General features: G+C 42.8%; 1 protein-coding gene and 1 long non-coding RNA gene across 2 annotated transcripts; both read left to right on the top strand.

Annotated features, from left to right (window-relative positions):
* Positions 1–361: 361 nt before the first annotated feature.
* Positions 362–1,431, top strand: LOC146721083 (uncharacterized). Its single transcript, XR_014925804.1, has 2 exons — positions 362–868; positions 982–1,431. It is a non-coding gene; the product is annotated as an uncharacterized LOC146721083 (long non-coding RNA).
* Positions 1,432–3,154: 1,723 nt separating this feature from the next.
* Positions 3,155–4,135, top strand: LOC146721082 (uncharacterized). Its single transcript, XM_085487463.1, has one exon. The coding sequence runs from the start codon at positions 3,155–3,157 to the stop codon at positions 4,133–4,135; it is 981 nt and encodes a 326-aa protein (XP_085343589.1).
* Positions 4,136–11,342: the final 7,207 nt, after the last annotated feature.

Below are 11,342 nucleotides of genomic sequence, written 5' to 3'. Positions count from 1 at the left end.
TGTTATGAAACCTGTCAAATGAGATGAAATGATGTCTTAAAATTTCGTTCCATATGTGTACTGGCAGTTTGTTAGCCACATATCTTGAAATATTGTAAAGTTTACCATGTAATAAATTAATTAGTCTATATAAATCTCTAATTTCAATATTTAAAATTTGTTTTTTGAATCTGTACAGCAAGCTATCAAGCCTTTTTTTCGATCTAAAGTGATGTAAACAAAATTGATTCCTACAATACGACGTCAAGTGGTTAGGTAAGACATCAAAATTTTTACAATGTTTTAAAAAATTCAACTTTGATCTAGCTTTGATTGTTTGATAATTTAAATCAATCCATTGCTTTAACCTCCATGTTATTAAAGTCCACAAGGACAAAAACGTGCATAACAATAATAATAATGTTGTCTACAAAATTAATTGTAAGGATTGTGAAGCTTCGTATGTTGGGCAAACCAAAAGAAAATTACGCACTAGACTAAAAGAGCATATGAATAATATTAAATTTGATTCCTCCAAGCATTCTGTGGTCTCTGAACATATTATAAATAAAAAACATGCTTTTGATTGGGATAACGTTAAAATACTTGATATTGAATCTAATTATTATAAAAGACTTATCTCGGAAATGATACACATCAAGGAACAAAGGCATGGTATAAATAATAACACAGACACCGAATTGCTTAACAACGCGTATTTCGACATTCTAGAAGAAATATCGAATTTTTAGACTTATGTAAATGTTTATTTTGTGAGATCTGACACCTATTTATTCGACTTTTTAAAAGACTAGACAACAGTCAAGTACTAACAATAAGGCCAACAACAATTAGAAGCATCGTCATCTCAAGTTATTCGGAACAATTTGTAAGCATAAAGGTTCAATATTTTAGTATTTAGTTTAATTTGTAATTTTTAATTTTTTTACATACACATTAGTGGAATCCTATTTTACAATTGAATAAATTCTCTAAATTCAGTTAACAAATATCAAATAATTTGGAGAGGATGGACATAATCATTGCCAGATCGAGGGACTTTCGTCAAATAACGATAAGTGGTTCGTTTGGAGCAATGTATAAGTGTCACTCCGAGTTTTTATTAATAATTCTAAAATATTTTATGAATAACCGGACGAATCATTCTGCTTCTAATTGGGTTCTTACTTTGTTGAACTATTTTAATGGTTTCAATTCATTGTAAATATATTTTGCGTTTTAACTATGACTTAACTATATAACTTATATTGACTATGTATTGCGGATTTTTTATTAGAACTTTATGTATGTATTTATTTATTATGGGTATTTATTATCATTATTTTTTTGCGCACTGAAGAGGAGCAAGTAGAGCTCGAAACGTTTGTGTAATTATTATGTCAAATTAAGAATTTTCTTCTAAATAATAAAATAATTTCGTATTGCTCGTTACACATGGCCTTAATTTAATAATTTATCATTGTTTTTTATTTTTTTTGTTTTTAGGAACATTTTATAACATTAATAAATATTTTTTTAATAATTGACATTTAAAAAATTTTTAACATTTTGTTCCATATATTAAAAAAAAATTTGATTGCTTTGTGTCAAAAATATAATATTAGGAAATGTTTAATATTATACGAGAAATATATCACTACTAATAAAATACATTAGTAAACAATTATCAATAATAATGCGGATAATTTGGTAATATTTTTAATTATTTTTTATTGTACAATTATTAAAAATATTTTAAATTTTCTAGCTCTAGAAATAAAAATATTTCTTAAAAGTTTTATACGTTAGAGCTATATTTTTATTATTATGCTCGGTCTCGGATCACTTTTTGTATATCTGACCTGGAGCAACAATAGCTACGAGTTTCGACCATAAGGGATCAGCCGCTTTGTTGAAGTAAGAGAGGGGAGAATCGTACAGGAGAAGACAGGCAAAGCGTCGGTTTTTGAAATAATCGACCGTTAGTTACGACAGTACAAGGAAGACGTTATAGACAGTGCCGTGAAAATTTCGAAGATGGAATCAACATCTGATTCTTCGATAAAAAGCGATGTTGAACAAAAAGAATCGCTTGCAGGAAGTAGTAAAGATGAAGAAGTTTTGTTAAACGAGGAATTTGCGAAACTCCAGCTGAAAGATTATTTTAAATTTACTTATTTATTTTATAGTAGTGATATATTTCTCGTATAATATTAAACATTTCCTAATATTATATTTTTGACAGAAAGCAATCGAATTTTTTTTTAATATATGGAACAAAATGTTAAAAATTTTTTAAATGTCAATTATTAAAAAAATATTTATTAATGTTATAAAATATTCCTAAAAACAAAAAAAAATAAATTATACAAAAATAAAAGAAAAAAATTAGTTTCACACGGCGAGATTCGATCTCGCAGTTACAAAAGAAGAACACTACCAACTAAGCCACCGGGGCGCTTCGATAATGCTTCTTTGCAACGTCTTAAGAAGTGCTGGCAAATCTTCAACATTTTTTTTCAGACGAATGCTTGAGAAGCGCGTTCTCTCGCTTTAACAGAACTTGTTTCTAATTAGGTACTATACATATGTGGCGATAAATGCCACAAGAATATTAAAATATATAAAAAATAAAAAATGTACACGAAATAAAAATATATGACAAGCGACGAGTGTTAAGGATATCGCGACCGGTGACACAAAATAATAAATAAATAAATAAGCGTCTAGCATGACGAAGGTAGATTATGATTTCCGAATAGAATAAAAAGCGAAAGTCTTCAAAATAATAGATAGACTAATCACCTAAAAATAAAAATAAGGTCGTGGAAAAATGGAGAGAAGCAAGACGATACGCGGCCTCGAAGGGCAGATAGATTTTGACTCGCGCTCGCGATACACGGTTTTCCTCGGTGGAGAGTAAAAGTCTGTATTTAATAATCCGAATAAACGCAGTAAAAGACAATATAATTATAACACCTATTAACTATTCCGTCTTAACGATCCTCTCCCGATTCGCGATATTGATAGAGCAATAATTAACGAACTAAGCTACACACGCTCGCCCAAAGTGGTGACCCCGACGTGATCTGGGTGACGCGAAGTGCTGTGGACATTGACATTGCCGCGAATCGTGATACAGATCTTGAAGTGAATTTTTTAAAAAAGTGACGGAATGGTGCTGACACGCGACGATGGAGCTGCCTCTCCGCTGATACAAATCGAGCAGCCGAGACGAGATGCACTGCCTGTGCCAAGGACGTCGCAACAAGGAGCAGAACGACCTTGCCTGTTCATGGCGGGCGCCGAGGTAAATCGCGTAGGCATGAGAATGCCAGAATTTACTTCCGGAGATCCGGAATTATGGTTCAACATCATAGATCGGAGCTTCCAGGCCGCTGGAATTACTACGGACGCGACCAAGTTCGGTTACGTTCTTACGGCGATCGGTCCGCGACACGCGATGGAAGTACGCGATATTATAATGAACCCGCCAGCGGAACGCGCGTACGAAACTTTAAGATGCGAGCTGATAAAGAGATTGAGCTTGTCGCAGGAGCACAAGACGCGTCGGCTCCTGGAGCATGAGGAGATAGGCGACCGCAAACCGTCACAGTTTTTGCGGCATCTTCGAGGTCTCGCCGGTAATGTTGTCGGGGATGAAGTCCTGCGAACCATTTGGTTAAGTCGACTACCGGTTTATTTGCAGCCGCATCTCGTAACGCGCGTAGGAGATACGCTGGAGACGCTCGCGGATATGGCGGATGCGATCGTAGAGGCAACGAGAGCGCCCGCGGTGCACGTCGCGGAAGCGGCTCGGCCGACGGCATTCGCGGGTGCCGAAGTAAACGGCATAGCTGCGTTGGAAGCGAGAATCAACGTCCAGATGACGCAAATGCGTATGGCCATGCAGCAGGAGTTCGCTGAGCAAATGACCGGCTTGCGAAAATGCATCGAGGCACTAGGAGAGCGAGAACCTCGCCGGAGCGACGACGGTGGTCGTCGCAGGCGGGAGCGTTCGCGATCGCGCTCTCGTGTCCGTGGTCACGCGTCGAACAATTTATGCTACTTCCACTGGAGATTCGGACCGGACGCGCGAAGGTGTGAACCCCCGTGTGCCGGACAGCCGCAGGGAAACGCGATGGCCCGACACTGATGACGGCCGGTGATCAAGGCCAGGATTCGCGCCGTCTATTCGTTGCTGACCGCGACACGCGAATTGACTTCCTCGTGGATACGGGCGCAGACCTGTGCGTATTTCCTCGCAGGATGGTGCGTGGGCCGCGGCAACAATCGACATACGAATTATCCGCAGCGAATGGAACGGTGATCCATACGTACGGAACCGAGACTTTAACTTTAAATCTCGGACTACGGAGAAATTTCACGTGGCGATTCGTACTCGCAGATGTGTCGAGACCGATTATCGGCGCGGACTTTCTATCGTATTACGGACTCCTGGTGGACTTGCGGAATCGTCGGCTAGTCGATCAGGCGACGGGACTCGTAGCCGGGGGACGTAGCGCGCAGTGCGGAATACCGAGTGTCCGAACAGTGACGGGAGTGACGCCGTATCACAGACTTTTGACGCGTTATCCGGACATCGTACGACCTGACGGGCGCCCGAAAGAGGTGCGACATAACACGAAACATTTTATTGAAACGACCCCGGGGCCGCCGGTAGTGTGCAGACCGCGGAGACTTGCGCCGGATAAATTGACCGCGGCGCGAAAAGAGTTTGAAAAAATGATGGAGCTCGGAATCGTGAGACCGTCGAAGAGTAGTTGGGCGTCTCCGCTACATATGGTGCCGAAGAGAGGTGAAGAGTGGCGACCGTGCGGTGACTATCGCTCTTTAAATGCACGGACGATCCCGGATCGGTACCCGGTCCGGCATATTCAGGATTTCGCGATGGAATTAAGAGACAAACAAGTGTTCTCGACGATCGACTTAGTGCGCGCGTACCACCAGATACCGGTGGCGGAAAGTGATATTCCGAAGACCGCGATCACTACGCCGTTCGGCATGTTCGAGTTCCCGTTTATGTCGTTCGGATTAAGGAACGCGGCTCAGACTTTCCAGCGGTTTATCGACGAGGTCCTACGAGGACTTGACTTTTGCTACGCGTACATTGACGACATACTGATCGCGTCAACGACGGCCGAAGAGCACAGCGAACATCTGAAAATATTGTTTGAGCGTCTTCAGACATACGGCGTCGTAATTAATCCGGGAAAGTGCGTGTTCGGACAAGCGGAGGTCGAATTCCTCGGATACGAGGTGAGCGGACACGGCACGCGACCATTGCCGGCGCGCGTACGGGCGATCGAGGAGTTCCAGGAGCCGAGGACAGCGAAGGAGCTGAGGCGGTATCTTGGCATGATCAACTTCTACAGGAGATGTCTGCCAAGAGCCGCGGAAATTCAGGCGCCATTAAATGAATTACTTCACGGCGATGTCAGAGGAAAAGCGCTCGTCAAGTGGACGCCGGCAGCAAGACAGGCTTTCAAGGACGCGAAAAGTAGCCTGATGCGAGCTACCTTGATATCGCACCCGAAGGTGAACGCGGAGCTCGCCCTATTTACGGACGCATCGGATAGCAGCGTGGGGGCCGTACTGCAGCAGCGAGCGGAAAAGGATTGGGAACCGCTGGGCTTCTTTTCGAAAAAATTGAGCCCGACGGAAGCCAAGTACAGCGCGTTTGATCGGGAGCTTTTGGCGATCTACTTGGCAATAAAATATTTCCGCCACATGGTCGAGGCACGGACCTTCACAATTTACACGGACCACAAACCTCTCACGTATGCATTTCAGAGAAAACCGGAAAAATGCACGCCGCGACAATTTCGGCATCTTGATTTTGTCGGGCAATTTACGACGGACGTACGACACGTGAGAGGAGAAGAGAACGTGGTGGCGGACACGCTATCGCGCATCGAGGAAGTGAAAACACCGCTGGACTACGAGGCACTCGCGAGATCGCAGGAGGACGATGCGGAGTGCAACGAGTACATCGAGGGCACGAGCGGATTAAGATTGGAAAAAATAGAGATTCCAGGCGCAGGCACGACAGTATTGTGCGATACAACAACGAAGATTCCGAGACCATTTCTGACAAGGCCTTTTCGGAGGGCCGCATTTAATATACTACACGGACTTGCACACCCGGGGATACGAGCGACGGTGAAGATGGTGACACAACGTTACGTCTGGCCGTCTATAAAAAAGGATTGCAGCACTTGGGCTCGCGCATGCATCGAGTGCCAGCGAGCAAAAGTTACACGACACGTAAAATCGCCGAGAGGAATTTTCGAGCTACCAAGCCAGAGATTCGAACATGTGCACGTGGACATCATTGTCATGCCGATATCAGACGGCAACAGATATTGTTTGACCTGCATCGACCGATTCACGCGCTGGCCGGAGGCGTTTCCCATGGAGAACCAGGAAGCAGAGACAGTCGCAAGGACATTCTACCACGGCTGGATAAGTAGATTCGGCGTGCCGTTAAGAATAACAACCGACCAGGGACGGCAATTCGAGGCGCACCTCTTCAAGGAGTTGAGCGGATTGCTGGGATCTAACCACCTGAGGACGACTGCCTATCATCCCCAGGCCAACGGCATGGTAGAACGATGGCACCGCCAATTAAAAGCATCGATCAAGTGCCATCAGAAGGACCGGTGGACGGATGTGCTGCCGACAGTTCTGATGGGCATAAGAGCGGCGTGGAAGGACGATCTGCAGGCGACGGCGGCCGAGCTGGTGTATGGAGAAGCGCTCAGACTGCCGGGACAATTCCTAAATAAGCAGTCCGGCGAGGAGAGAGACGCTAGCAATTTCATTAAAGAATTGCGACGTCATTTCGAGGATGTCCGGCCGGTCGAGGTCACGCAGCACGGAGAGCGACGCCCGTTCGTGTTCAAGCAACTGGGAACCACGGAGAGTGTGTTTGTTCGGCACAACGGGCCGAAAACACAATTGCAGATGCCGTACGATGGGCCCTACACAGTGGTTCGCAGAGGAGAAAAGACCTTTGTCGTGCGTATGCACGGGAAAGAACAGACAATTTCAATCGATCGCGTAAAACCAGCGTATTTAATTACAGAGAGACAGAGTGACGAAGCGTCGCCGACGGCAGGGACTCCTGGAAACAGAGAGACGAGACTGGACCCGGAGCAGTCACATGAGGCGCAGCCGGCGTGTGAAGGACGACAGACACGAACGAGGAGCGGTCGAAGGGTCCGATTCCCGGACCGATATACGATGTGACGCGGCGTGTCGGACAAACAGAAATTTTATAATTTACATTATTATTAATTTTTATTAAGTTTTATTTATTTATTTATATTTATTTATTTGTTTTATCTCTCCACGCGAAGTATAAACTGACGCGGTGACTAGTGACGACTCGAAACGACAAATAGGCGCGATAATTAATTAATTGTACAATTAGGAAACCACTAGAAGGGGGGTACTGTGGCGATAAATGCCACAAGAATATTAAAATATATAAAAAATAAAAAATGTACACGAAATAAAAATATATGACAAGCGACGAGTGTTAAGGATATCGCGACCGGTGACACAAAATAATAAATAAATAAATAAGCGTCTAGCATGACGAAGGTAGATTATGATTTCCGAATAGAATAAAAAGCGAAAGTCTTCAAAATAATAGATAGACTAATCACCTAAAAATAAAAATAAGGTCGTGGAAAAATGGAGAGAAGCAAGACGATACGCGGCCTCGAAGGGCAGATAGATTTTGACTCGCGCTCGCGATACACGGTTTTCCTCGGTGGAGAGTAAAAGTCTGTATTTAATAATCCGAATAAACGCAGTAAAAGACAATATAATTATAACACCTATTAACTATTCCGTCTTAACGATCCTCTCCCGATTCGCGATATTGATAGAGCAATAATTAACGAACTAAGCTACACACGCTCGCCCAAACATAAAAAAATCCTCGTTTGAATCGGTGAGGGGCACGTCGTGCATTCCCTTTGTAAGATGATATTCACCTCCCTGTCGTACACAGGGTCGTACATCTCGGCGTCGCTCTCGCTGTCGCTGTCGGAGATCGTGATGACCTCCATCTCGTCATCAGAAACGTTGATCGCAATGTCTTTTTCCATTTTTTTTTTCAACACGCTGCAACCAACCACAGAGAGTCGCAGTTCGAGAGAAAATCCCAAGCCGAGGGAGGCGGTGATCCAGCAGCAGAGCGAGTCGACCGCCAAAACACAAATACTCTAATCACATGTTAATTTTAAGTATTAGGTTAAGCTATTAATTATAAACAGTTTATTTTCCTTTTGCGTCAGTAAAGATGATTGTGTTGTCAAATTGATTTTTGAAAATCACATAAGATAATATTATCTTACAAAGTAATTATTTATTTTATTATTTACAAAGTTTATTTATAATATGGTGGTTGTTTAGGATTGAGAAAAATTCGCCGCGCTCGATTAAACGAAAATTCACGGATCAGTCGAGAATTTAGGTAAAAGCAATTGCCGCGGGCCTAACACGGCAGCACCTCGCGGCACGCACCGCGGGAAGCGCCGCGGAAGAAAATTTTCGGCCAATTAGCGCGTTCCGCGTGTACCCCTCGCGATCAGGCGGTCGATAGCGTGATCGATGAGGGTAGCATTCCGTCGGAGACAGTCGTCGCGGAGAGAGAGCCGGCGTTGGTCGCAAGTCAGACTAAAGAATTCGCGTTACGGTGTAATAAGTGCGTGAATGTATTATCGCGACAAATACGAACAGATTTGCGCGGTATTTTGTGACATATCGAGAGTGAAGAGTTAACGGGTAATCGGATCTCGTTCGCGACGCAACATACACGTTCTCGCGACGAATTCGCCATTGTCTCGTGCATGCTACGTGCACGTGATCGAACATAACGAGTATTCGGATCCTGCTGGAGGATTCACTGCGATATTCGCGTATAGGTGAATGCATGTCGTGCATTCTCTCTCTCGCTCTCTCTCTCTCTCTCTCTCTCTCTCTCTCTCCCGCGCTCTCTCTCACAATTGTCGTAGTACGCCGTCGCGACGAATTCGCCGTCGTATTGTGCACGCTGCGTACACGTGATCGACTCCTGCGAATATTCGAATCCTTCTGGAGGATTCTGTGTGATAGTTAATTGCATATAAATGCACGTGATCGAACATTACGAATGTTCGGATCCTGCTGGAGGATTGAATGTCACATAATTGAAGACAATTATTGAGTCGCGTCAAATCATATGTGCGCGCGTTCGATAAATTATAACGGTCGTCCACAAGAGGACAAATTTGTTGTTGTACGATTCGCGATCGTGACTTTCAAATAAGACATTGTTTTTCTTTCTTGCGACAAAAGACATTGGTGTCGATATCGAACAAACAGTTTTTTTTTCTTTTGTGATCGCGAGCTTCGAAACGCGTACAGCAAACGCTTTCGATTCTCATATCGAGTTTTTGGTTTTGTTTTCCTTTGATTTGTTTGTGTCAAGTCCAGGTGACTTTCTGACGTGTGAAATAATAAATTAATCTGTTTTTGTTCATCATCTTCAAGACTTCTTTTCAATTCGGCTTCCTGCGTAAATCATCAATCTCAGCGCACACATGGGTGCGCGATCACCCTATTAAGATACAGTCCACTCAACAATTATCCTATTGTCCATCCATCACATCTCTCATGAGTTTCCTATGATTTCTCTCCAATAAAAAAAAAAGGGTGAAGGATTTGAGAGGCGGCGCGCGAGACGCGGCCCTAAAAAGGCCGAGCATGCTCGTTCGTCGCAGCTTCGCGTCGGACCACGGTTCAAGCCGCGCGTTCGCAACAGTGGTTTTAAGAATGTATTGAACATTTAAATTTATTTCATATTTATCTTACGTAAGCATGTTATATACAATAAAACAAATATAAATATATGTGGTTGACATCTTGAGTTTAATTATGCAAAAAAGCGTAAAAATAAAAAAAAAAATAAGTTATAAGTTTCAGAGCATAATAAAATACTTTCGAATAATAAAAAGAAATGTAATTTTAACAATTTTATTGTATAAAAATCATTTTTCATAATTTTAGTCTTAAGTTACGAAATATGGCAAAATTACATTCAAACAACAAATTGATACGTATTTCAAATATTTTAAGTTAAGTTACGTTTGGGTTATTAGAAGCAACAAAGAGAAATACTATTTTAAAATGTTTATGTAAATATAATATCACAAGGTAATTTACATATCGGTTTTATTATAAAATACTTAAAAATAACAATAAATAGGTAGTAAGGATATGTACAAAATATATTTGTAATATAAAACAAGAAAAACCAAAAACAAGAACTCTCGGAGAGTCGAGCGTAGCATACCACGAGCGCGCGAAGTCCTGAGTGGTCAGCGGACCACTGGTGGGGCGGCGAAGCGTAATTGGCTGGCGGGCTAAGAGTGGGGCAAGCGTCTCGACGGCTATATAAACCGGCGCCGAGAGAGCCCGAGAGTTCTATCTCCACCTAGAATTCAAAAAGAGGATTTTCAGAAAAGGTATTCTGAAATAACGCGGACAAAGACACTTCGGTAACAATTGCGGTAGTAATACGTCGATTAATCGTAATCACTGTACGCGATACGCGGCGATAAAAAGTGTAACGAGATCGGCAGAACAAAAATTACTGTAACGAACAATCGAATGTTAACGGGGTTAAATTGTGACTCAGTGCGTGACCTAAAAAGAAAATAAATATATACATATTTATCAAGGTTAAATCAAACGTGTGAAATCACTTACCCGTCCTCGTCCTGTCACGACGAACCAGTCCAGCGTAGTCCCACAGTCTACGGTGATATCCTAGATCACGAAAGTATCCCGAAACCCGTTAAGACTGAAAAGAAACAGAAGTTAAAAGCACAGCGTAGGAGATCCAGAGCAAGGAATCATTGCCTCGACAAAGTCGGATCAGTCGGCGTGTCAAAGCGCACCAAACCAGAGGCGTGGCGACGACAAAGACGATTAAAGGACATATCCCGACCTGGACCAGAAGCTGTAACTCAATCTTGTTGTTTGGATGGTAAAACAACTGGCGACCACGTATATGGCGAAAGCGGGCAGCCTGAGGCCGTTATAAACTGGGTCCCAACCAAAATAAGGGATCGTACGGTCACAGTAAAATGAGCATCGTAAGTATGTCGCGTGTAAGCCTGCACTATGTCGAAGCTTGGCGAAATTAAATCATGTAGCATAGGAAGCGCGATACGTCCAAGTGCGAAAAAAGTGGCGACCGTGACAGCTGTCGTCTAACAAAGACGACAGTACGCCTAGATACGAACTTGCAAAGCAAACGGTAAAAATTAAAAAAGTGCGTCACC

This window comes from Nylanderia fulva, unplaced genomic scaffold (assembly GCF_048542155.1).
Source record: "Nylanderia fulva isolate GAGA-0341 unplaced genomic scaffold, ASM4854215v1 Scaffold554, whole genome shotgun sequence".
Lineage (NCBI taxonomy): Eukaryota > Metazoa > Arthropoda > Insecta > Hymenoptera > Formicidae > Nylanderia > Nylanderia fulva.
This window is presented reverse-complemented; position numbering and strand designations above follow the sequence as displayed.